General features: G+C 46.0%; 1 protein-coding gene across 7 annotated transcripts in view; it reads left to right on the forward strand.

The window, feature by feature from the left end:
- RGS8 (regulator of G protein signaling 8) overlaps window positions 1-26,541 on the forward strand; it is a 134,295-nt gene that overhangs the window by 100,014 nt on the left and 7,740 nt on the right. For 3 of the 7 annotated variants that reach the window (XM_060643765.3, XM_060643766.3, XM_060643767.3), the window contains 3 exons: window positions 4,896-4,969; window positions 9,428-9,529; window positions 10,593-10,657. In XM_060643765.3, the coding sequence (XP_060499748.1) occupies window positions 4,896-4,969; window positions 9,428-9,529; window positions 10,593-10,657 (241 nt within the window). Of the gene's footprint in view, window positions 1-4,396; window positions 4,550-4,773; window positions 4,970-6,844; window positions 6,975-9,427; window positions 9,530-10,592; window positions 10,658-26,541 lie in introns of those variants that run through there. The other 4 variants (XM_060643771.3, XM_060643770.3, XM_078440933.2 and 1 more) reach the window with 3 other exon arrangements.

Consider the following 26,541-nt stretch of genomic DNA (forward strand, 5'->3'; position numbering starts at 1 on the left):
TTCAGACGAGGCAATGAGAATTGATAGCAAGGGGAGTAAGTCAGAGAGTCTGTCTTTGTGGAACACGTAGTCATTTGGGAGGATCGGAAAACATAAATCACAAGGATAAACTATAGACTGTGATGGGGGCTGTCAGAGTCACACGGCAATGTGGTGGTGTTGGGATGGAGGGATTCCTTTTCTGATTGAGGGTGTTCTGAAAAAGCTTTGGAAAGAAGAATTTTTATTTTGGAGGTATTGGGTTGAGAGAAGGAACTGGGAATTAAGAGGGTAGATCCAGGGTGTGGGGGGAACATTCTGGGCAGAGGAGGCAGCAGAGGAATCAGGCACATGTGTGTGCACAATGGGATACAAGACCGGATAGGCAAATGGGACCAAATTGTCAGGATGTCAGGTAGGACACATTGCCACAATGAAGCCCATCGAAAATGACTATAGAGACGATTCACTTTATGGTACCTGTTCAGTGGGTCACTCTGGTGGTAGTGTAGTGCGCCATGAGGTTTATGGGGGGTGGGGGGAGGCATCGAAATGGGGGCAGGAAGATCAGCTACTTAGGAGGGAGTGGAAGAGGAATGCACCAAGCTGGGTGCCCAATGACCTCTGAACGGCAGTGTCAATGAATGAGAGGGGATAAAGTTAAGAAATAGTTCAGAAATGTAATGAGAAGTTTTTTTTTTTGTTTTTTTTTTTTAATTTTTTTTTCAACGTTTTTTATTTATTTTTGGGACAGAGAGAGACAGAGCATGAACGGGGGAGGGGCAGAGAGAGAGGGAGACACAGAATCGGAAACAGGCTCCAGGCTCCGAGCCATCAGCCCAGAGCCTGACGCGGGGCTCGAACTCACGGACCGCGAGATCGTGACCTGGCTGAAGTCGGACGCTTAACCGACTGCGCCACCCAGGCGCCCCGAGAAGTTTTAAAAATCAGTTCAATGGGGCAAGAGAAAAAGAAGCCAGAAATACCTATACTCACTACCCTGGGGCTAGGACAGAGCACTGTCATGAGCAAGCATAGGGAGCCCAGCAGGAAGGGAGGATTTGGAGGGAAAGGAGGTTGTTTCGGACACAGTTGCATCTGCAGAGTCTGAGGGGGATGGAGTTGTCTGGCTGTCCTCTGGAAAAGAGGCAGGACTGAAGCACGGTTGCCAGAGGTTGGGTTTCCCAGGAGGAACAAACGGAGAGGGAGAAGAGCTGAGAGGGGCAGGGAAGAGTGAGAAACTCAGAGTGAGAGCAGGGCTTGTGATGCCTGTTTTCCTGGGAAAAACCCTGTGTCCCGGCTGAGATGTCCTATGCTGAGTCTGCAGCCAGCAACTCAGGAGCAGTGACCAGAAGAGAATCCAGGGCTCTAACCCCAGGGAAACAGTGCAAGTAGGTGAGTGCCTTTGTCACTACTACCCCTCCCTGCGTGCCCTTCCCTGTCTCTCTCCTTCAGGAGAGGAGACCATGCCCGAATGTGGACCCCCTCCGCTCTGCTGAGCCCTCCACCCTGCCCTCGCTGGAATGCCTAGTGTACCTGCCTCTATAGGAAGAAAGATTAAGTTAGAGTCCTCCCCTGAGAGGGACCCTGTACTAGGTCTATGCTTCTCAAACTAGGGTACGGTGTAGTTACACTTTGATGTTTAGGAATGTTTGGGTTAAAAAAAAAAGTTTGGACTAGTTTTCATTTTTCTTTTTTTTTTTTAAGTTTATTTATTTACTTTGAGAGAGAGAGAGAGAGAGAGAGAGAGAGAGACAGAGAATCCTAAGTAGGATCCATGCTGTAAGCATAGAACCTGATGAGGGGCTCAAACCCACAAACCGTGAGATTGTGACCTGAGCCGAGATCAAGAGTTGGAGGCTTAACTGGTCAAGCCACCCAGGTGCCCCTAATTTTTTCTTTTTACTCATGTTAGATGCATGTCCTAGCTCTTTATATTCCTGCTGTTCCTTACATTTTTATTAATGATTCTATCTTTCCTTAAACACTTGGGTTGGCTTATTGACTTCCTAGGACTATATCATTTCTCCAATGGCTAATTGAAGATTCTGATGCCAAGTTAATACTAGTCAGCCCCCATGTGAGACTTGGGCCCATCTGCAGTCCTGCCCTAACTCCTCAGTGCCTTTCAATCCTGGATGCCAGATGGGGCAGCCTGGGACTTGGAGGAGGCCTTTATCTCACAATTTTAGCACCAGAAGAGGAGTCCCATGATGATACTACCTTTGTGTTAAAAGCAAGGGGCATAGCAAGGGTTGGAAACAGGAAGTTTGGTATCAGGCACCAGCTCTGGCCACTTTTAAGTGACTTGTCTCTGTTTCTCCATCTGTAAAATGGGGACGATAAAAATGTCAGCCTTGTAAGTTTGTTGTGAGAGTTAAATAAGACAGCAGCGGTGCAACGTTGAGCACAATGTCTGGCACATATTGAGTGCTTGTTAAAAAAAGGCTGTATGCATGGAATCAGGGAGGATCCACCTTGTGGAATAACTTCTCTTGGATTAGGGAAGTGCTTATCAATGGGCCGTATTCACAGTTTATATGTGAACCTATTTCTTACGGTTGCCATGTATCAAGAAGATGTCTAGAAGCAAAGGATTCTCTTTATGCTTCAATTCTTATTCTTTTTCAAAAATTTATTTGCTTTGCAAGAGACAGCGAGAGAGAGAGAGCGAGCAGGGAAGGAGCAGAGAGAGACAGACAGACAGACAGACAGAATCCCAAGCAGGCTCCTTGCTGTCAGCATGGAGTGTGTGTGATGCGGGGCTTGAACCCCCGAAGCCGCAAGATCAGGACCTGAGCCGAAACCAAGAGTCAGACGCTCAACCAACTTAGCCACCCAGGCACCCCCTATGCTTAAATTCTAAACCCCAGGTAGCGTCAGGGTTCAAGACAGGGATTTTGAGGAATGGAAAACATTTCTCTTGCATCTCATTTTATAACACGAAGTTCCATTTACCTAACAGAGGCACACTGTGGACATTTCCAGAGAGAGACAATGAGTCACTGTGGAGGCAGCATCAGACTTTTTATTTCATCCTTCGTCAGTGTGTGCTTGAGGCATACTCCTATCACTGCGAGAATATGGGTTCTGCACCAACAGACCTGCCAGGGATTCGGTCCCAGCATGACATAGTAGGGGAAGCTCTGCTGTAAGAGTTCTAAGAAAACAAGTCTGGTCCTTGAGTTGCCCCTGACGTGTTGTGTCACTTAGAAAAAGGCATGCTACCTTTTCTAGCCTCAATCTTCTCATCTGTAACTTGGGGAGATTAATACTCTGACTATGGAATAGGATTGTTGAGAAACAATACACAAACATGCTTTCCACATTATGAAAGGTTAAACAAATGGAATCTAATATTTTTATTATAAAGCCATCACCTTCCATAGAGATTTCTGCTGCCTGTAGCAAATGCTGCCTTCTGGGTGTCCGATATGACTTGCGGCAAAGGTTCGGTACGCTTGGAGCTAGTTCCTGAGTGGGAGCAGGAGATCCAGCCTTAGAGACTAGAGTAGAATGTGGAGAAGGTCAGCTTTGTCCCAGGGTAGCAGTTTGCAAACTTTAGCATGCATCAGAATCACCTGGGAGAGTGGGTTCCATCCCTTGGGCTTCTGATTCTGTAGGTCTGGGGGTTGGGCCTGAGAATTTGCATTTCTAACACATTCCCAGGTGATGCTGACAGCTGCTGGTGGAGGGTGGGGGGGGGGGGTGGATACTCAGAGAACTACTGTACTAGGGCAAGCAGGAAGAAGGAGTCCTCCTTCTGGAACTGAACCAGACAGTGTGAAGGTCCATGTGGGTAAGGTGGTTTGGAAGGACAAAAAATGCAGAAGACAGAAAAATAGGGATAATGTGCAGATTGGGCAGAACAAAGGGAAAAGTCTCACTCCATAACAAATGCAAGTAGGGGGAAGTTGCTAGGTGATGGATGAGGGAGAGAGGTGAATTTCCACTGTAGGAAAAGCCAGCAGAATTGGAAATATACATGTTTTAAGGAGGCAGAAGAGGTGGAAATTTCTCATTAAGAAGTCAGGAGTGATGGTGTGTTTGGTGCTGGGGGGTGGGAGTAGAGACGGACGGGGGAGAAGTGCCTTCGTAGAGTAAGGGGGACAGCTGAGATGTGGCAGAGGGGGTAATTTCAGGGCTGTGTGGTTCGGCTTGGTAGTGAAGCACAATAGAAATTGGGAGAAAGGGGGTGGAATTTAGATGTGTGACCTGCCCCGTAGCTTTCTTGCTCTCTGCATTTATCACATCACATCACACCCAGCAAGACAGCCCCCCTCCTCCTGGCTCATTAGGAGATTTGATTCGGCTTGGCTCCTGCTGTCAGCAGCTGTCTGGGGCAAGATCTTTATGCTCCCTGCTCCCTGAGCAGCAACCAGCCTTCAGCCAGCAGCAGAGCTCATTAGAAGAGGGCCCTCTGGACACTTGATTTTCAGCTCATTGGTGGCCGGAAAGAGTTAATACCTACGGCTTCACTGCCCCCTGCACAGCCTCTGGGTGCAGAGGGAGGCAGCTTTGGGCTGTGGGGACTTCTCCCTGAGCTGCAGCCAGAAGAGCAGGGAAGCAGGTTAGTGAGGCTGAAGAGGAAGGTACGGGAGGAGTGCCAGGCGAGCTCTGTTCAGGGGCACCTCCTGCATCCTGCCAATGAGGATGGGCGTGCAGACTGTGCCCGGGAGCTGAGCCGCCGCCCGCTGGGTGTAGGCTGCTTCAGTATTTACTGGATGTGACAAGCAGAGAGAAGAGCTTTCAGCGGGGCCGCCTGCTGCCCGGCTCGAGTGGTGGGAGGTGTGTTGTGCGTGCATGCGTGTGTATATATGTGTGTGCACGCACGAGTGTGCCTGTGCATCCATGCACACATGTTCTTCACCCACCGAGGATCTGACTGCTAAAAGAAAGATCTACTCTTTCCCCAGAACTCCTTAACCTGCAGCCTCTCTGACCATCCAGTTGGCAAAGACCTGCAGGCCATGAGGACCGGTCAAAGACAGTGAGTATGGCTTTTGCTTTTCTCTTTCCTCTTCAAGGTGCCCATGTGGGCTGATTGCATTATCCATATTTAATTAACCTGCCTCTCCATGCATATTGATTGCTTTCTCCCTGCTGAGACTCTTCGTTTCTCTTCCCCTCTTTAAAAATCGTTGCTCTTTGCTTTTAACCTTTGTTTTTTCCTTGAGTATCCTCTCTTTCCATTATGTCCCATCCTGTCCGCCTCAGAGTCACCTGTAACTTGGTGTCCACCTAAGAGGGCACATTGCCGCAGGCCTGTCTGGGCTCTGGTAACCCCGAATTCTGTCCCCTAGAAGTCAAGGGCCAAATGGAATTAGAGTCCCAAGGTGCTGGGGTGAAGCAGGCAGCGGGGGCCAGAGTGTCCTGTAGATTCTTATTTAATCGAATCCAAGGCTGAGCTGAGTAAAAGGATGGTGGAAGGTCCGAGGGGCAGCGGTGGGCAGTGCTGGATTTGGAAGGGAGAGAGGCAGGCATGGAAGCAGTCCCGGCAAGCCAGTAGGAGCTAGCAGTGGGAACGGGAAGAGAGGCAAGGCAGTGACCGGAGGCCTGGTAACACCTGCCCCCAATGACCTTGCCTGCCTTGTACGTGGGGAGCAGTCCCTGCTTCTGTTCAGCACCAGAGTAATGAAGGCCCCTGGCACAGGCTTCCCGTCCTCTGTGGCTGTTTCCCATAAGCAGGAGGAAATGAGGCAGAGGTGCCCCAAACAGTGATTTCTTGCAGCTGTAGGAGAACCTTAAGGCTGCAAAGAGATTCGATTTCCTGACTTCTGGCCAGGCAGGTGTGCGCACCATTAGGACAAGGATGAAGGAGACGTCCTCACTGGCAGGGAACATGATCTAAGCTCAGTCACCTGGGGATGAGCTTTTACACAAAGTCTAACTGGTTTTATTTATTTATTTTTTAGTTTAGTTTTAAAGCAGTCTTTTAATTTTATTAATTATGGTATTATTCGAGACGGTATTTCAAAAAGTATTTGTTGAAGTGTTCCGTGTAATATCAAAATAACTTACATGGAGTAAGATCGAGTGGGGACCTTATCTATCTAAATTAGGTTTCTTTTAAAATGGATTCTATGTTTGGTGTCAGGGTTCCCCGGGGGAGCCCTTTATGGATAGGCTGCTCTCTTCACGTGTTTCTTCCTGTCATTTTTGTGGGAACAAAGGGTTTGAAGTACTGAGAGTGGGACCCTCAGGAGAGAGAGATGATCAGTCAATGAGCCCTCAGCCTCAGTATCCCCTTTCCTGATGTCCTCCCTGCTTCAGGTCGGGAACAGGCCAGTGCCCAGGCTGAGGAAGGTCAGGCAGCCTCCCCGTGGGCAAGACAGAGAGGTTGGCATATTCATTTTGTCAGCTTGTGCCTGTGATCCCTGCAAAGGAGCAAGCCTATGCCGTGACAGTGCTCGATGAGCCTTCACCCTTCCTCCTGCTTATACCCTCCCAAGGCTCCTTGCATCCCATCCTTAGAGGAAGCAAGAATCAGAGAGGCAGCCAAATAATTCTAGAACAAGCGCTGACCACCCACTCCCCACCCCTGGCTGGCTGTTCACTTGGGCCCCACCGGAGGAAGACAAAGAGAATGGTAATTTTTGGCTTGCCAGGCCCATGCCTCCCTCCCCTGGGGCATGTGCCCCACTTCACTGTTGATGGGCTGTGTTTTGGGGATGTAGGAGCCACCCAGCAATTTGTCCCTGTTCATCCTTAGTTGGTCACCCTTCCTCAGGACAAGCAGGAATTTGTGGGGAGCGGGCTGTGTGTGGGAAGGTATTCTGTCAGCGGAAAGCCATCCAAGAGGATTTGTAGCGCAGTCAGATAAGAGAGGGTGGCCCCCCTCTTACAGCAGATTCTTTGATTTTAGGTGAGAGGACGTGAGAGGGATTTACCCCTGTGCCCCGCAGTCTTATCTCCCGCCCTGACGTCCCTGCACACCGGCCAGAGGGTTAACCGTAAGCGTGTGCCTGCATGGCCGCTTTACTGATGCCACGCAGGTAATGATGCTAACCTGTCTTCCCGCGCCTGTCCCTTTCCCCTTTCTCCCCTGCTGTTTGAGCCTGCCCCAGCCTTCTAATCCCACGGGTGGTCCACTTGCATCCAGCCCCTCAGGCCATCTGTGTGGACCATGCTGTCCTTCCTGGGTGCTTCTTGCAAAGTTGTGGCCTTGCAAACGGGACCTGCCTTAGCGCCGACCCCTCCTATTGACTGGTGGGACTCATGGGGTGGGACTGTGCATGAGCTTGTACTGAACCATTTAGGAACCTCTATAAGGTACTGGAACAGGGAAGAGAGATGAGGGCAAGCTTTGATTTCTGGTTTTGTGTTGTTGTTGTTGTTGTTGTTTTTAAGTAACCTTAACCTTTGACTCTCACTTGTGCTCCCATTATTTCAGACCTAACTAACAGGGTTATAATTCAGGTCTCAGCTACACAAGATGGAAAATCAAAACCATTTGGCCCCAAAGAATATCTTGTGGAAGATCTTTGCAAACTATTTGGGAGAATCACCGTTGTCTTGGTAACAAGTATACCCTGTACACTGGCCCCTGCTAAACTTGGTTAGATGGCTTTTGTGGATTTGCCATTTTTTGAAGTCCTCTTAATTGCTCTTCGGGGGCATTGACCTGACTATTATGTGATTGATGATTCTGGGGCACCGAGGAGTGAATGTACTCCCTGAAAGTTGGGTTTTGGCCTTGGTGCAGCCAGAGCAAGACCTTTACTTGAATTCATGGAATGTGGTGACTCAGGGGCCCTTAATCAGTTGCTCACATGGCCTGGTGTCAGAGCACCCTGTGATTTGTAAGAGTGAGTGGACATAACATGCTCACCATCGCCGGAGATAGAATGGCTAGCACTAATGTTTTAAAATGCCACAAAATCGATGGCTTCATAATGTGCCTGGCTGAGATCAGAGGTGGGAACATAGGATGTGCAGACCCAGTTTTCTGCAGGAGAGGGGATATTTCTGGGAACTTGGATGTTCCAGCTTTAAAAGGCTCTCGGAGATGGGCTGTGGAATACAAATGTCCACCCTTGCCAAATATAATACCATCCCAGTTGACGTTTGTTGGAGAAGCTGGGACAGGGATGAAAACCCATGTGGAGTGAAAGGAAGAGTTTGAATTGGATGGCTTCTAATGTCTCTGCCCAGGTCCAGGATTCGTGAAACGGGGGAAGGGAAAGCCAGGCTGGAAGAACTTCCCTTCCACATGGAAAATAACTTCTCCAGGACTATTTCTGTGGCAAATTGTTACCAGTGTGCATGTGGCGGTGCCCTTTTAGGTCACTCCAAAGTCCTGATTTGATTACCCCAAACCCTTCCCACTTACCTTTGCTCTGCATGCGAGGAGCTGCCACGGTTAAAGGTCCAGGGTCAGTAAACTTACTCTGTCAAGGGACAGAGAGTAAATATTTTGAGTTTTATACAGTCTGTATTGTAACCATCCAACTCTGCCCTCCTGCTTGAAAGCAGCTTTAGACAATATGGAAATGAATGGGTGCTGTCGTGTTCCAGTAAACTTTATTTACACAAACAGGCATCTTGTGGGGCCATAGTTTGCTGATCTATGGTTAAAGGTTAAAAGGCACTAATGTTGTAAGTCAGAAAGAGACATTCACGTAATTTCCCATTGGATTCTCCATAACAGAACCTTTAAACATCTTAGGAAAATATAAAGTACAAGAATTTTACACATATGTGTTAAAATTGTAAACATGCTGATTGAGATAAGCCAGAATATAAGTAGGAATATGAGAGATGAGTGAAGTCCATGAAAGAACTGAGAAAGAGGTCCTGGTTCTTGACCATTCATTGCAGTCACCTATGGGTGTTGGTCCTTGCTGGTCCGTAGCCATTTATGTATATGTATATATATCCCCCCAGGTTTTGGGATGAGTGGGGAGAACCTGAGTCAGAATTAATTTGCCTTAAAGCTTCATTTGTGTGCTGAGATTCTGTGATCTGCACCCCTGTCTTATGCGAACAACTCTCTACCCTCCGTGTGGGTACCACTTCCAAGGCTTTGCAATCAGAAACTGCTGCTGTTGCTCCTTTGCCCTCCTAGTGGGAGAGCAAAATGTGGATTGTTATTTTGTCTTCACCGTATTTCCTTTCCCTACAGAGAATCCCAATTTAGAAATTCTTCCAAGCTAATGACCTTCATTGACTTACTATCAAGTTGAGTGTTAGCTTTGAAAAAGCCTTAAGCCTCTAGGGGGTAGGGTACCTATTACCATTCCAGTAGTCGAGTTAGGGAGTGAGTATATCCCTTGATCTTCTAGGTATCTCTCCTCTTGTTCATGAAATCTTTAGGGACCGCCTGGGGCAGGATGGGGGGTCAGGGGAGGCAGCTGAGGCTCCTGCAGCAGCAGTTCCAGGGGGCCTTTCTAGAGCTGACAGGTACGATCACAACAGTTTCCCGTCCTTCTGCCCTGTGTTGTTGCAGGAACAAAGGGATGAGGACCCGCCTGGGATGCCTGTCTCACAAGTCAGACTCGTGTAGTGATTTCACAGCTATTCTTCCCGACAAACCCAACCGTGCTCTAAAGTGAGTAGTGTGGCCACCTGGAATTCCCAGGGAGCTCACCATGGGGTGCCCACCTCGGGGCTGTAGGACCTGTTCTTCTCTACTGAGTTGTTGACCAGATGAGCCGGGTGACAGTAAATCCCTGCCACTTGGCAGCTTCTTTTATATCCCTAAACGCGAGTGCGTGGACGTGTACTTTCCTTTTCAAAATGCATGATTTAATTCAGAATAGGAACCCTGTTTTTACTTTTTTTTTTTTTTAATGTTTCTGTATTTTTGAGAGAAAGAGTGTGAGTCGGGGAGGGGCAGAGAGAGAGGGAGACACAGAATCCGAAGCGGGCTCCAGGCTCCGAGCTGTCAGCACAGTGGGGCTCGAACCCACAAACGAGATTATAACCTCAGCTGAAGTCGGACGCTTAACAGACTGAGCCACCCAGGTGTCACCGGCTCTTTTTACTTTTAAGAGAACCATATTATCCACCACTCTTACGAATCTGTGATGAAGGATACTCCCTGGTTCTACTTAGTTGGCCATCTGAGCTCTTAGTTTGGAAACAAGCACTCAAAAATAGTCTAAAAATGTGTTTAGGTTCAGATAATCTGGATTCAGTGCCTGTACTGTGCAAATACTGTGTTAAATGATGTCCTAGATGTTACCTCCTTTAACCCTTGTGAGGTTCTGGGATGTGCATCATGATACCCATTGCACAGGTGAAGAGATTTATGTCACAGTAAAATATGGAGTCAGGAGCTCAGCCTACCTTTTCTGACTCTAAGGCTGGTTTATTTCCATTGTTGTCTTGGCATCTTTATATCATGTGCTTACTTAGCTTGGTTTTTTAGACTGAAACCTAATGTACTCAACACACTGAATTCCAGTACTGAGGTTTGCCATCAGTTACTTAAGAATGTACCCATCGACAGTGACAGAACTGTAGGAATCCAGGTGTGGTTCTTCGTCTGTACCCCTTCCTCTCATTGTTCTGATTTGTTTGCCTGAGCAAATCTCAATGGTTGCTGATGGCGGGGCGGGGGTGGGGGGTCATTTCAGAAATATTCAAGAGAGATGTTTCTTCTTTCCTAGGAGACTATCCACAGAAGAAGCCACGAGGTGGGCAGATTCCTTTGACGTGCTTCTCTCCCATAAGTGTAAGTAGAGTAAGGTCTCATTGTGTCGCAGCAAATCACCCGTTTAGCAAAAGATGCACCAAATTCCCACCATGATCCAGGTACTGTACTGGGTGCCCCACACAGCTCAGGTCCCTGCCCTCACAGAGCCTCCTGCTTAGGGAAGTGGATGGATAACAAAACACAGTTTAAGTGTAGTGGGAAGAGGGCCTTCTTTCCTGCATTCTGGGTTGAAAGTATGGTCCCAAGAAGCCTTCATATTTTCAGCAGTTCTGGCAAGAAAGAATTCAGTTTAGGGAGTTGGAGTGATGGGCTCAGTGGAATGACCGTCTAGTTTCCACCCCAGATCTTGTTTATAAAATTAAATGAGGGGCGCCTGGGTGGCTCAGTCGGTTAAGTGGCCGACTTCGGCTCAGGTCATGATCTCGCGTCCGTGAGTTCAAGCCCCGCATCGGGCTCTGTGCTGACAGCTAGAGCCTGGAGCCTGTTTCAGATTCTGTGTCTCCCTCTCTCTGACCCTCCCCCGTTCATGCTCTGTCTCTCTCTGTCTCAAAAATAAATAAACGTTAAAAAAAAAAATTAAAAAAAAAAAATTGAATGACCTCCCTCCAAGTCCCTGGAGAGCCTTGGGTTACTCATCCATCAAATGTATATTCTGTGCATTTTGTTAGTCTCTTGAGTTGGCATAGTTTTGTGTTTTCTTGTTGCTTTTTATTTTGGGGCTTTACTACTCCGGCTGTATCACACTCCTCAGTTTCTGGATGGGTGTGGGTTTTACTAGAACATATTTCTGCTGCCCCTTCTTTTCTGTTTTCCCTTTTCCTCATTTCTCATGCCTTTTGTCCCCCAACAGATACAGACGTAATCATGCATATTTTGGGGTGGGAAGGGTGCTTTGATGCCGGCCAAACTTTCCAGCTCTTGCTTTTTTCTCATCATAAGCAAGTCCAAAATTATCAGGCTTTGAAATTCTACTGGTGGGGTGTCTGGGCAATTTAGTCGGTTAAGCCCCGACTCTTGATCTTGGCTCACATCATGATCTCAGGGTTCAGTTCATGGGTTCGAGCCCCTGCTTAGCATTCTTTCTCTCCCTCTCTCTCTTTGCCCCTCCCTCCCCCTGCTCATGTTCTCTCTCTCACTCTCTCTCAAAATAAATAAATAAAACTTAAAAAACAAAAAAAGAAATCCTAGTGGCAAGAAATACATAGGAGTGGGCGAGCAGGGGTGAGGAAGAGAAGAGGGTCTTTTGCAGAGGAAAGGTTTTACCCAGACCTTCAGAGTTCCTTTTATACCCTTCCTGCCAATAGTAGAAATCCTGATTGATCTAGGTACAGAAGGGTAGCTTTTAGCTTAGAGTCTTGTTTACACTTAATTGGGGAACTTGATTTTTGTAAGAGGAGGTTAAGGGCATTGCCTGATACTCAGACCTGTGTTCTGGATTTTGACCCAGCTCGGCTACTAGGTAATTGAGTGGCCTTGATGGAGTCCCCCAATCCTCAGATGTCTTTAGAACTGGTTTTTCTGTCTGCTGGATGGGCTGTTCCCTCTAACTATGCCCCTGATCCTAGTAAACTAGTTAACAAATGCTCTTGAACAGATTTTAAAATGAAATGTGAGATCTAAGACTAAGCATATATTGTAGCAAGTAGTTTCATGAGACACATAGTCATTTGAGTGTTCTGTGGACTACAGTCAGGAAGGAAAACAAGCCAGCATAGGTAGAGTGTGTGTGACATGTGGCTGTACCCCAAACAGCCAGCTTCTGTGGTAAATTTGCCAAGGTAATGGCATATGTTCAATAATACTTTGAATTTGGCAGGAAGGCTGGTTTTTATGAGGCTATTTTTTTGACTTGTTTTCTGGAGTCATATTAGGCTAAACAAGTGTCACTATTAATTTACACCTTCTTTTCTGGCTGGATTTACTTCAAGGTCATCTTGAAGTTTGGTTTCTATTTCAGCCTCATAACTGACTCACTTAGTTCAAGTCCCTGAGGCTGTTTCCTCATTCTGAAATGGTGATAGAAACACCTGTGTGCTACCTGTCACCTGGGTATGAGAATCTTCACAAGAAGACACCTTTATTGGGGTTTTCTACTTAAAGGTGTTGTGTAAGAATATGGTGGTATTTTTTTTAATGATGCTTATTTATCAAATGCAAAATAAATGTGCCTTAAGAATAAGTTTGCAAATTTGGCTGCCAGTTATTAATGCTGAGCCATTAGAGTCAAAGCTTATGGTCATTAAATTAGCGGATGTAATCTTAGGGTATATTTGAACTGCTGCAGTGACAAGACCTGGAGATTAAAAGTTTTACTTTTATTTGTTTGATTCAGTGACTTTTAGAACTGCAGACACTTGGTTCTCCTTCCATCCTGGATGTATTTGGTTTCCAGGAAGGCAGTTACTCCTTTCTGAGATGAGGATTCCACTAAGGGGCCACCACATTGCTTCTTTGTCAAGGCACAACAGAAATAGGTTGTTTTGGACTTTGAGGTTCTGTGATCCTTCCTGGAGTCTGATGTTCTGTTTTTATTTCTGTTTAGCATAGAAATAAAAAGCCAATAAGCGAACATCTTTGAGAAGAAAGAGGCCTGTATTCACAGGTCACTGGCAGAATTTCCGTAGCCTTCTCTCTGTGAAGGCTAGGGAGGAGTTGGAGCCCAGGTTACCTTGAAGGGTGTTGACAACTTTCTTAAAGTCTAATTAATTTGGGTTAATGCTGTGACTCAATTAGGGCTGATTAAGCTTTTCCAAAGGGATTGCATGTGTGCTGGTCCCTCAGGAGGGACAGTGGTTGATCAGAGGTGTGCAGGGCTTTCAATTAAGATAGCAAAATGTCCTAAAAAGTAAAGAAAGGAGAATCACGAATGAGCTCCGGAAACAATGTGCTTTAGTCTAGAACCCACCCCCCTGGTAATCCTCTGTATGTAGGCAACTGTCCTCCCTGAGTTTTCTATTTCAGATAATTCTTTTTTTCCCCCATTCTCAGTTTATAGAGCATCTTTACCTTCCCTGCTCTGCTTGAGTGTTTTGGGCACTCATTTATTTCAATAAAGGTGTACTAAGTGTTCATTATGTTTGAAGTCTGTGCTAAGCAGTTGGTTGGGGGTGGACAGGACAGGACCTCCCTGGTGGAGAATGCAGCCTTCTGAGACGTGGACATAAGAAATAATAGTGTGCTGACTACAGGCTAGGGAGTTTCAAGATTTCAGATAGAATCCTGATACTGGGTGTTCCTCTTAAATTCCATTTTGTCAGTATTAGAAGTCCTTACTGACCTGGCAGCAGCGGGTCTGTTTTTAGTTTAGAGCATTGTTTGCACTTAATTGGAGAGTATGCTTCTGCACAATTAAGTTTAGAACATTAGCTGGTAGTCAGACCTGTGTCCAAATGATTTTAACCCGGTTCTGCTTCTAAATAGCTGGGCAGCCTTGATGGAGTCCCTCAATCTCTTGGAAAATCTGGTTCTTCATCTCTACAATGAAGGATCTGGAATACGGTGTTTCAGAGACTGGATCCAGGACTACCCTCTTGTTCTAGGATGCTGTCTGTAGCAATCCCGGAGACTGAGCCATAACCAAACACCTACGGCAGGTGGTTTGAGTCAGCGCTGCCTGCAGGGTTACGTAAAGCTGCTTCAAAGCTGAAATTGTTCAGGCAACCAAATGAGGGGCTGAAGCACCTGGGTTACGAAGCCTTCCCTCCTTGACAGGGTCCCACCATGTGGGGAGCTCTTCTCAGGCTCAAACCTCAGGAAAAGAAGAAAGAAACTTCATTTTTTAAACTTTAGAAAGAGAAAAATCTGGAAAGCAAATATTTGGACCAGTTTGAGTTCCAATCACATTTGCTTACAAGTGCAGGACCAAGCTGAAGAGATACGATGGAGGTCTGGGGGATAGCCACTTGCTGAGGGCTTCTTTTTTTTCCCCCAACTAACAAATGAAAAATGAAATTGCTGGTGACTTGATCAGCCAAAGAAGGATTTCTAATGTGGGCTAATTTGGCGTCTTTTTCCTGCTCATCCAGGGACAGTTAGACTTGGTGTCTGTGAGCTGTGCTCCTTACACTGCCTTGGAGGGTTTGTGTGTATGCATGTGTGTGTGCATGTACATGTACACATCCAGAAGACTTCCTGCCTCTGCACTTCATACCCAGGACAGCAAAGACTCCCAGTTTGTGGGAGAATTCTTTTCTGACGGGTTACGGGAGAGTAGGCACAAAATTGTGTGCTTTGATTTCCTCCTGATGTTCATGTCCAACTTTTAGTGGGACCCTCAGTCCTGAACTCTGATTCAGTTCAAACTCTGAATCTTCCTCCTTCCTTTCTTCCTTCCTTCCTCCCTCCTTCCTTTGTGTGTGTGTGTGTGTGTGTGTGTGTGTGTGTGTGTTTTCACATAAAAGTTGGATTCATTCCAGTTTTAAGAGGAAAGTGTAGACAGGGTTTCTTTCCCTTTCTCTCACTCACTTTTTTTAGCCTGATCCTATACCTGGATGACAGAACACCTCACCCTGGGCATCCATTTGGTCCTTGGCTTTGTTGCATTGTTTGCCCAGAGCATGGAGGGTCTGTGCTGACCTGTCCCCACCAGGCCCAGGGAATGTCAGGCGAGTGGAATAGTATAATTGAAAGCTCTTTTGCATTCACAGAGTTAGTATCCACCTCTAAGAAAAGGAGACCAATAAATAAGGAAGCTGTTGGTTTTTAAAAATTGGCCTCTTTGGGATAATGATTGAGATATAGAAAAATATAATGACTTGATCTGGTCACACAGCAACCAAGCAGAAAACCCAAAACAAACAACAACGTTAAGATTACGAGCTAATGAAATTCCTTAATTATTCATCCAAATGGTCATTAGCTTTAGAATGTACAGTTTAAGTATCAGGTTTCCATTCATTGCATAGCCCTCCCCACATCCTTCTCCAAGCCAAAAAATTCTGGAACAGTGTTACTCAAAGTGTGATCCAAAGAAAGCAGCCCCAGCAGCTGCTGGGTACTTGTAAGAAGTGAAAATTCTGGGGTTTGGTCTCAGACCGACGGAGGCAGAATCTCTAGGGGTGGGACTCAGTAATTTGTTTTTCCTCAAGCCCTCCAGTAATATTTATGCCCACTAAATCTTGAGAAACACTCTAAAACATAAGTACGTAAAGCGATGAATCTGGAGCATCTTGGTGACACAGGTGGCCTGTGCTTTCCAAGAAACACGCTGAAGACTGTGTTACAGCCTTCCAAAGTTCTAAGGCAGCACAACCCTTTGATGGTATGATGCTACCTATGCAGCGGGTATGGTGGACGGTGTTTGCCATAAATAAACAAAATGGCAAGTGTGTTTTCTGGATAAACTGAGGCTAAGGGTTAGAAAGAGGTATGTGAAGCAGACATGGATGGAAAAGAAGTTTCTCTTCCTCTTTGCCAACCTCTCTACATTGTTATGATTTTTACTTGCACCCAGGAATGTGGGTGCATTTAGCCTTTATAGAAGGAGTGCCGGGAATAGATAAGGTAACTATTCAAAGTCTGCTGGAAAAGGTTTGAATGAAAAGCAATTGGATGGGCCTCCAACATCCATTCTGTCGCTTACTGGCTCTGTGACCTTGGGCAAATTACACAACTTCTCTAAACCTCGCTTTCCTCATCTGTAAAAGGGGAATGATAAGCCTTGCCTTGCATAGTTGTTTGAGATTTAAATGTGGCTATAGTTGTGAAATGCTAAGTATGATAACATGACGTAGAAGGGCTCCACAAAAGAGAACTATTTTAATTATTTTCGTGATAACACAACATTAAATTCATCGAGGAAACAGATTTCACACTTTCTGTATGCTAGAGATGGCATCAGCTTCTTTCCATGGGCAGCTGGGGGTTGAACATGATGGTTGGATGGGGACTGTATTAGAATCGCGGGGGGGGGCGCTTATTCATATTCCATAATACCTCACCCCCTTCGTGTCATGAGCTTTGGGTATCCTTTCCTCATCCCTTCCCAATTTCCCTTCAGTGTATGTGAGAGGATCCCCCCTGGGGATGTAGTTTTTTAACAACCCAGCAGGCGAATCTGATGTGGTCCCTCTTTGAGACTCCCTGTAGTGTTCCTGTATCAAACTAATTAGATAAATATTCCTGGACATTTAATTTTGGGAACCTTTTAGGTGATGCATTGGTGTACCTGGAGCTTTATAACACTTCCCTTGTATTAAAGGAGTCATTTGTGAATGCTTTTACCCATTAGGGACATTTTTCTTTGTTTCCCTTTCAATAGAAAACTCCTTGCTAATTTCTTATACTAGTTGCGGATACAGGCCCTAGCTTGGTTTTTGTCGTTGTTGTTACTTGACCTAGCTTCTGCTTGATAAAATAGAAAAGAACATTGGAATAGGAGTTGTACGACCCAGGCTGTCCTTAGGCTTCTGCTACCACGTCCTAGGAATAAGAAACCATCCAACCTTAGAGCCTCACCATTTCTTTGTGTCCAATGTAAGCCTTAATCTCTCATGTCCTTTCTGGCCCGAAGAGTCTAACACCTGTCAAATCCTACTACTGTTATAACATACCATTTTGCTATACGTACACTAACAAAGTGAAGATCATTGAAGAAAATTATGTTAATCACAAGGCTGAAGTATAATTAGCATGCCAGTTGCTTGCCAATAAATGTCAGTAACTGGAAATAGTTTGTCCTCTAAATAATCTCTTTACCTAAACCTTGCTAAGCCCCAGTTATTTGTTTAAAAACCTTTATTTTAGAGATAACACAAAAGAAAGACTTTGATCCTAACGCTGTTCTCATCACAGATTTCAAAGGAGTGAACTCAGTTCTGCATCAAAGAGATTTTTGACTTCACCATTAGTATATGCATCCTGGATTTTATAAATAAATTTGCCTTTCTTATCCTCTGATATTGAAACCCATTCACCAGTTTATTTTTCCTATTGATCAGGGATGCAAGAGAACTCTGGTGTCTGGGACAGCACTTTGGTAAACAGAGAGGTACCCCCAAAATATTTCTTGCGATCTTGGGTTTTTCGAAGCCTGGGAACTGAGCTGGGCTCCAGCCCACCCCATGCCAGCTGAATCAGGGCTCCTGGACGTCGAACTATTACCTAAGCCACCCTCCCCGCTGCACCAGCTGTACCGCTCATTCATAGTGACCCAGTTTCGGTTCTTATGTAAGCACCCTGCATCACAGAACTAAGAGGAAGATGCCGGCAGCAGGCAGCACGTGTGGCCACGGGTATGTTCTTGGAGATTCTGTGCATGCCCAGGGGGATGCCAAGATTCTGCTGAGTGTTCCAGGAATTCTGGACACGAGCCTCTCCCTTCCTGCACTAGATAGACACTAATTTCAAAAAGATGTGTAATGTTCATAGAGCCTTGACTTCTTAGAATGTCATACAGAGAAAACCAAAGTGAAATAAAAAAAAATGAAATTAAAAAAAAAAAAAAGACAGATCCTTTTGTTTCTCTCTCATCTTCCTGAACTATTCACCACCCACCACCTTTAAGTTACCAGGTTTGTCTTGGGGCATTAGGCATGTTTATTCTGTATGATGGCACCTTAAGCCCCCAAAATACAGGCTTCATGGTCACTAACTCGCATGGAGCACTCCCTGAGTGTCGGGCCCTGCGTGTCCTAACTCCCTTCACCCCCAAAGCTCCATGGAGCAGATACTCTTAGGATCTGCATTTCACAGATGAGGGAACTGAAGCACAGAGAGGTTAAGCATAGTGCCCAAGGTCACACCTAGCTAGTGTGTGTCAGAGCCAGGGCACAATCCCAGGCAGAATGGCTTCAGGGATCAGAAAGGAGTCACTCTTTCCTTCTACTTGGGATCTGTGGGGACTCAGAAACTCCAGGACCTGGGTATCTGGGAGGGTGCAGGGTCTGGCATGCACAGGGCCCCAGGCTGGGGAGCACAGCTCATGCAAAGCAGGTCATGCTGAGAGATGCCCATAAATGCTCATGAGCCTTTCAGAGATAAACTGGCATCCTTCATTCTAACCAACTGCAGTTTATGGAGAAGCAGAAGGGAAGGAGAGGGTCCTGGTGGAAAGAAGGAAGGGGGAAGAGGGGAGGAGGGGCAACAAGGGACAGAAGAAAAGGGAGAGACGCTGGGAAAAGATGCTGAAGAGTCAGGCGAGGACCAGACAGAGAGTTTGCAGGGATGAGGTGGGAGGGGATGGAAGGAGGAAGAAAGGATGTAGCTGATGAGGAGGAATGGCTCTGGCTCTGGTCCCATCCCGTTCCTTTGCTGGGTCCCAGAAGTGGGAAAGGTGGGCCAGGTGGTCTGTACACAAAGCCCACTCCCACCATCTGCTCTGGGAGGGGGAGGGGCTCCCACCCCTTCTCACATCCATTGTTCCCAGGTGAAGTTTTTCTTTGCACAGTGACCCTCACCCCTGCCTCCAGAGCCAGCCCTGGGAATATGGAGGGTGGTGAGAGATCAGGGTGGAGAGGGGTGGGGGAGCAGAGGAGGAGGGCTGTGGGCAGGCACAGTCTGTGCAGAGCTTTGTGAGCTTTTTCTTTACCACAATCTGTTCTCTAGACGCTACTGCTTCTCAGGTCTGGACCCTCCCCATCTCTCCTCAAGCTCTTCCTTTGAAATCCCTGACAAATTTTAAAGGCCATATTTTGCTTTGGTTCCCCTCCCACTGTGTCTGAAACCAGCCCTGGAAATGCAGATGACCGCATTTTTGGGTTGAGGCTGCCTGAAAGCGCTCGGCATCTTTACAAGGTCACTCAGCCATGCTTTGTTACAGTGTCCCCAGGCCACCATTGGGGAATGTGCCAGTCTGCTCTGTGTGATGCTTCTGTGTCTCGGGAAGGATGCTCAGGGAGGTGCTGCGGGAAGAAGAGAGTTTAGTCCTCCATTGTCACCACAGATAAGGTGATGGCAGGTGTCCTCCTGTGGGAGAATCTCCAGCTCTGTAAGCTAGGTGTCACATTTGCCCCACTGTGATGTACTTTCAGTGCGACAGCTTGATTTGGGGTTATTGTCCATCCCTCCTTTGAAGGAAGAGATGACGTGAGGTTCTCTGGCGATCACAAGAGGAGACACAGGCAGAGTGGTCTCTGAAGTCACACAGATGTGTGTGAACCCACTGTCCCCTGTTACTGGCCATGTGACTCCAAACATTGAACCCAAACTCTCCAAGTCTCACTTTCCCTCTTTGTGAGACAAACTCCCGTCCGAGCTAACATTTACTGACTGCTTGTAATGCGCGTTGGGCACTTTTACGTGGATCGCCTCATTCAGTTCTCAGAACAATCCGGTGCAGTAAGTCCCAGCATTATTCCCATTTTACAGATGAGATGATGTGGGCTTCAAGATGTGAGGACACTTTCTGAGGTCGCACAGATTCGGACCCAGACAGGCTCTCTGGCTCCAGAACCTCTGCCTTGATAATAGGGTTGGTGTGAAGATTGAGTGAGTTGACATATGTAGACTGGACAATGTAGAACTGGTTCGGGGTAAATCCTCAGTGCATTGTGGTGATGATGTTGCTAAGGAGGAGGACAGAAAACAATCAGCTAAGAGCTGTGTCTCATGCAGGCCTGACTTGCAAAGGGAGCGCAGAGCAGACTCTTCCCCAGGGAGAGTTAATAAGATCCAACCCCTCACTTTACAGATGAAGATGCTGAGACCCAGGGAAGTCGAATGTGTTGTCCAAGGTCATAGAGCTAATTATGGGCCTGACTCTGATCAGAAGGGATGCTCCCAACTGGGACAGTGGTGCTCCCATCCCAGGTGGGACCAGAAAGGTTCTGTAGGCTGCCTCAGTGAAGCTGACAGGAAGTCATGAGCTGGGTATGAGTTTGCCATACATTTACTTCAAATCCCCATTCCTCCTGAGTCCATCTCCGTGGCTTCTAATGTAATCCAGTGCCCATCCTTGTCTCTAGGTTGTTCTTCTACCCAAGATCCAACTCCGCCTTCCACAGGGACTCTTTCGATTTCTCCCCATCTCATCTATTGCCATCATTCCTGGAAACCTCACCATCCATGGAGTTACTCATGGCCCCCTTGTCTTGGGCTGAGATAGCACTCCCTCCACCCCCCCTCCCCCCAGCCATTGCTGGTGCAGGCATCGCTTGGGCCCCACCATGATGCAGAGCTGGAGACTGGACTCCTGACTCACATAAGAATGCCTGCTTTATAATTTGGTATCCATGCCACTTATTAATCATGTGACCTCAGGCAAGTTACTTAACTTCTCTAAGCTTCACTTACTTCTCTACAAATGGCAATAATATGAGGACCTGTGCTATAAGTATGCCAGAGGTACCTAAAGCATTTAATGCAGTGCCTGGCCCAAAGTGCTCGATCAGTGCCTGCGGTGGTTGTTTTCAAGATTCCTCCTCTAACTTCAACTTTTTTTAAACCTCCTGTTTATCCTTCTCCCCTTTTCCTATGTCCCAATGTTTAGATCCTAAATCCTGCTGTTCTCTGGGTTTAAGCTTCCTTTACCAACCTGGACCTGATGGTCCTTTCTTTGACTGAGAGGCACATCCCCAAACTAAAAGTTCTTGCTTCCAATTGGTGCAGCCGCTCTGGAAAGCAGTGTGGAGGTTCCTCAGAAAATTAAAAATAGACCTACCCTATGACCCAGCAATAGCACTGCTAGGAATTTATCCAAGGGATACAGGAGTACTGATGCATAGGGGCACCTGTACCCCAATGTTTATAGCGGCACTCTCAACAATAGCCAAATTATGGAAAGAGCCTAAATGTCCATCAACTGATGAATGGATAAAGAAATTGTGGTTTATATACACAATGGAATACTACGTGGCAATGAGAAAAAATGAAATATGGCCTTTTGTAGCAACATGGATGGAACTGGAGAGTGTGATGCTAAGTGAAATAAGCCATACAGAGAAAGACAGATACCATATGGTTACACTCTTATGTGGATCCTGAGAAACATAACAGAAACCCATGGGGGAGGGGAAGGAAAAAAAAAGAGGTTAGAGTGGGAGAGAGCCAAAGCATAAGAGACTGTTAAAAACTGAGAACAAACTGAGGGTTGATGGGGGGTGGGAGGGAGGGCAGGGTGGGAGGGAGGGCAGGGTGGGTGATGGGTATTGAGGAGGGAACCTTTTGGGATGAGCACTGGGTGTTGTATGGAAACCAATTTGACAGTAAATTTCATATATTAAAAAATAAAAAAAAATTTAAAAAAAAAAAAAAAAAAAAAAAAAGTTCTTGCTTCCTTCTTGGTGCATCGTAACCTTGTCCAGGAACTAGAACCTAGGCCTTTACAAGTGTTTGCCTGTTTCTTATCATGTTCCTATTCATTTTTCCAAAGTAGCTGTTGTCAACCCTTCCCAAACCCCTACCACACACACTGGACTTATAATTATTCAATTAATTATCTTAAATTATTGCTCACTATCTGTGACCCTAGACTAGCTTTTGAGTTCTGTGAGGTGGTGACTTCATTTGATTTACTCATGTCGTATCCTGCAAACCTAGCATATGGAGGCAGACCACCTTCACAGGGACTTCACCGCAAATTAACGAAGATCAAGGCTGTTCAAACTTACGTATCTCAGATATGTCCCTTCCCTGACCAATTCTTTCCGTCTTCATCCACTCTACTTTCTTTTACTCTACTTCTGATTTTAAGGAGCACAAGTTCTTCTACTTCTGGGTCCCCCTCCTTCTCCAGAATTTTCCTTCACCAGATACATTCTTTTGTTTCTTTAATCTTTTATCTTCCCTTGCTCTTTTCCTTCTGCCTGCAATACATCTGGAAAGATCTTGCTTTGGAGTCATAGGGACCTGGTAGGGAAACTTGGCTTTTCTTGCCAGCTGTGTAACTGGGACATTGCTTCGACTTCTGTAAGTAAGCCTTATGTCTTCATTTGGAAAATGAGAGTGCTACTATCTATGGATCAGCATTGTTGTGAAAATAAATTGAGCTAGTGTTTGCAAAATCTCCAGCAAAAAGTGTGGCATATAGTAAATAGATAAAACTCCCTGCCCCAAATCCCAAATAAATACATCAAAATAAAACCCTACCATGCCTAGGTCCCACCACCTTCTCAGACAGGAACTCCTTCCTTCATTTTCTGGCACCCAAACTAGAAACTTCCTGGTATCCACACGCAGCCCTCTTCTCTCCATCATAATTCTGTTCTCAGGCTTACTTCTCTACCTTCCTAGGGGTAACATTTTATTAGTTAAACTCTTTCCTTTAATTTCAACTCCTCCTATTCAACCAGTCTTTTCTGATTAGATCCACATCAAACATACTCAAGACTAACAAAACAAAAAACAAAAACACAGAAAACCGCATTTTTTCCTGACCTCCTGTTTCCTTCTAGTAAAGCTATCTGATCTTTCTACTCCCCTTCTTGCAAGAGACATCTGAGTTCACTGTTTTCTGCTTCCTCTCCTCTCATTCACCACCACGTTCACCACAGTGTGCCCAGGATCCCCGTTACACCACTAAAGCTGCTCCCTCCCATGGTTGCTGAATCTCACCACCGAATCCAACAGCCACATCTCAGCCCGTAGCTAGCTTGACCTCTGGGTAGTGCTGGACACGTGGCCGCTTCCTCCTCCTTGAAACGTTCGCTTCCCTGGATTTTTGCAGTGCTGTGTTATCCTTCTATCTCTCAGGCTCTTTCACAGACCTCTTGATGTATCTTATGAGTGGGCTCAATAATTGTTTACATTATTTTTTTTAATGTTTTTTTATTTGGAGAGAGAGTGAGAGCACGGGAGGGGCAGAGAGAGAGAGAGAGAGAGAGAAGGAGAGAGAGAGAGAAAATCCCCACAGACTCTGTGCTGTCAGTACAGAACCCAACTCCGGGCTTGAACTCCCGAACCATGAGATCATGACCTGGGCCAAAATCAAGTCGGACGCTTAACTGACTGAGCCACCCAGGCACCCCAATAATTGTTAACATTATTATTATTGTTGCTGTTATTATTATTATTATTATTGTTAAACACTAATCTTCTTGAACTATTTCTAATTACTCGAACACTCTTAATTCTAGGCCTTCACTTGTGTGGCTCCCCCTTCCTGCCAGACTCTTCTCCACCTTCTCTTCCCTTCTTTCACTTAGCTTCTGGCTCTTCAACTTCACATCTCAGCTTAGAAGCTTCTCCCTCCTGCACATCTTGCCTTTCCTCCTTAGGTCTGGCTCAGGCACCCCTTCTGGGTACTTTCCCGGCAACCTCTGCTTTCCCTGTCATACCACTCTTCATGTATACCGTAATTACCAAATTATGTTTTCTTGGCTCAAATAGCCTCTCACTGTAAGTTCTGAGGGCTTCGTTGTGCCTGTTTTTTAGCCCCTCGCAGAATGCCTGGGTCCCATAATGGGTGTGTGCGAATGAGTGAATTGATGGGTGGAGGTGGCATTATTGCTGTGTTGGATTGGGAATTAGTATACCTTATATTTTTAATGCTACATAGTATTACCTGTGTGAACTCTGTCAAGCCCCTCCTCCAAGCTTCTTGCTCTATACAATTGAGAAAAGTTCAGCAATATTCCCCAGGGCACTTTGCAGGTGCTCTCTCTTTTTTAATCTGCACAAAGGCCCAACACAGTTGAGACTTTGATGAAAGGAGATAATGTCTGCATCTTGTCTAGCATGGATGGTTTCCCGAGCAGGGCTCTCTTCACCAATGCCATCGGTGAAGGCAGAAAGGTAATGTTCTTTCTTTATCTGTAACTTGATTCAGGTTGCTCGCAAGCGCTTGTTTTTGTTCAATGGAAAATAACACGAAATCTAACATTAACAGCAAACTTTCAGCTTTGCCATTCAAGGTATTTATTTAGTCTCTTCTGATTTAAAAACAACAGGCTCGTCCAAGTAACTCTTCCAAGTCACTTTGAATTTACTCTTTTAATGTTTTTTTAATGTTTATTTATTTTTGAGAGAGAGAGAGTGAGGGAGGGGGGGAGTAAGGCAGAGAGAGAGGGAGACACAAAATCCAAAGCAGGCTCTAGGCTCTGAGCTGTCAGCACGGAGCCCAACGCGGGGCTCGAACTCATGAGCCGTGAGATCATGACCTGAGTTGAAGGTCAGGTGGTTAACCGACTGAGCCACCCAGGCGCCCCTGAATTTACTGCTTTAGATAAATGCAGTGTTTTAGCATTCTCTCCCTGCCCTTTCCTTCCCACGCCCTGCCCACAGTGGAAAAGCAGCCAGAGAAGGCCTTTGGCCTGGGGTCTTTAGGTCCTCCTTGCATCCACTGATAGTGTCCATCCACTGCTTAGAGACCACCTTGCTGAGCCAGCTCTGCCTTGGCTCTCATGGGCACTGAATCTCCTTGGAGGCTTCCACAGCTCCAAATGGTATTCTACCCCGCCTCTGCCTCTAGCCCCTGCTACAGGTACCTCTTCTGCAAGCAATGGCAATCTCCTGGCAGGCAGGCAGGCTAACTCTCAGGTCTGAGTTCCTCAGAGCCTGTGGAAACTTCTGGATTACCTTCGTAAGAACTTGGAGGAGACAAGGTATGGAAAAAAGAGCATCCAGAAGGGTTTTTATGGGCAGGGATTTTATGACCTGTTTTCTGATGTAAGTGTTTTGTGCATTAGTAGCTTATAAAAGAAATCATTGAATGAGTGATTCTCTAGCCATCTCTCTGCCTAATCATTGCCACGTTAGTGTTTCATGCTGTCTTTGATTCTCATTTTATCTTGGATTTCTACTCCCTCTTCAAGGTTTTAAACCCAATGTAGGAATGAGGGTGAGTGGGACCCTGAGCCAACCTTTCATAGGAGTCTAACCTATGTTACCCCCCTCTTCCTTCCTTGGCACAGGAACAATTTTATTTACATCCTCCCTGATGGAAAACAACCTTACATCATATTCTGCTTTCTCCATACTCCTTGTCTTAGAGGACCATATGTCTTGTCTTAAGGTGACCGTATGTCCTGGTTTTTGCCTGTGGTGGTCATGGTTTATGCCCATTGTCTCTGTGTAATTAATAGGCATGCCCCTCTTCGTTCTCAAAAACGTCCTGGCTTAGATGGTAAATTTCATGGCTACTCTGCTTTTGATAAACACGTGAAACTCAGGCCTCCAAACTTAGATTTCTTTTTGATTTAAAGCTTGGCTTTGGGAATTGCATCAAAACCCTTTTCTACCCCAATTTCCTGCCCCTTGCAAGTTAAGTCTTGGTTTTTATGACTGTTGTTCTAATGAGGGAATTATAACATCTATTTTTTTTAATGTATGTTTATTTATTTTTGAGAGAGAGAGAGAGAACACAAGTGGGAGAGGGGCAGAGAGAGAGGGAGATACAGAATCTGAGGCCTGGGAAGGCTCCAGGCCCTGAGCTGTTAGCACAGAGCCTGATGCAGGGCTCAAACTCATGAACCTGGAGGTTATGGCCTGAGCTGAAATCAGGTGCTCATCTGATGGAGCCACCCAGGTGCCCCATAACATCCATTTTAAAGACAAAGATACCCAATAACTTTAATTAGGAGAAATGAAAATGTTTCACAAAAGAAAAAACAAACATTTAAATATGGCAACAGCATGGCACCACCAATCCACGATCCTGGGCAACACATTGTCCTGGTGCACATTGGTGGGCCTCAGATATTCAGGTGATTCTATCCCTTAGAATTAAGAACTATTAACATATTGTCCTTTTGACAAATTTTAGAAAAGAAAGAAAACATTGTAGCCAGAGTCTTTTTTTTTTTTTCTTTGATTAGAGAGAGAGAGTGGGAGAGGGGCAGAGGGAGAAAGAGTGAGAATCCCAAGCAGGCTCCACACCCAGTGCAAAGTCTGACTCGGAGCTCGATCTCTCAATGGTAAGATCATGACCTGAGCTGAAATTGAGAGTCAGACGCTTAACCAACTGAGCCACCCAGGTGCCCTCAGAGTCATTTTTAACCAATGCAGTCACTTTATTCTAGGCTATGTCT

This window comes from Panthera onca, chromosome F1 (assembly GCF_046562875.1).
Source record: "Panthera onca isolate mPanOnc1 chromosome F1, mPanOnc1 haplotype 2, whole genome shotgun sequence".
Taxonomy (NCBI): Eukaryota; Metazoa; Chordata; class Mammalia; order Carnivora; family Felidae; genus Panthera; species Panthera onca.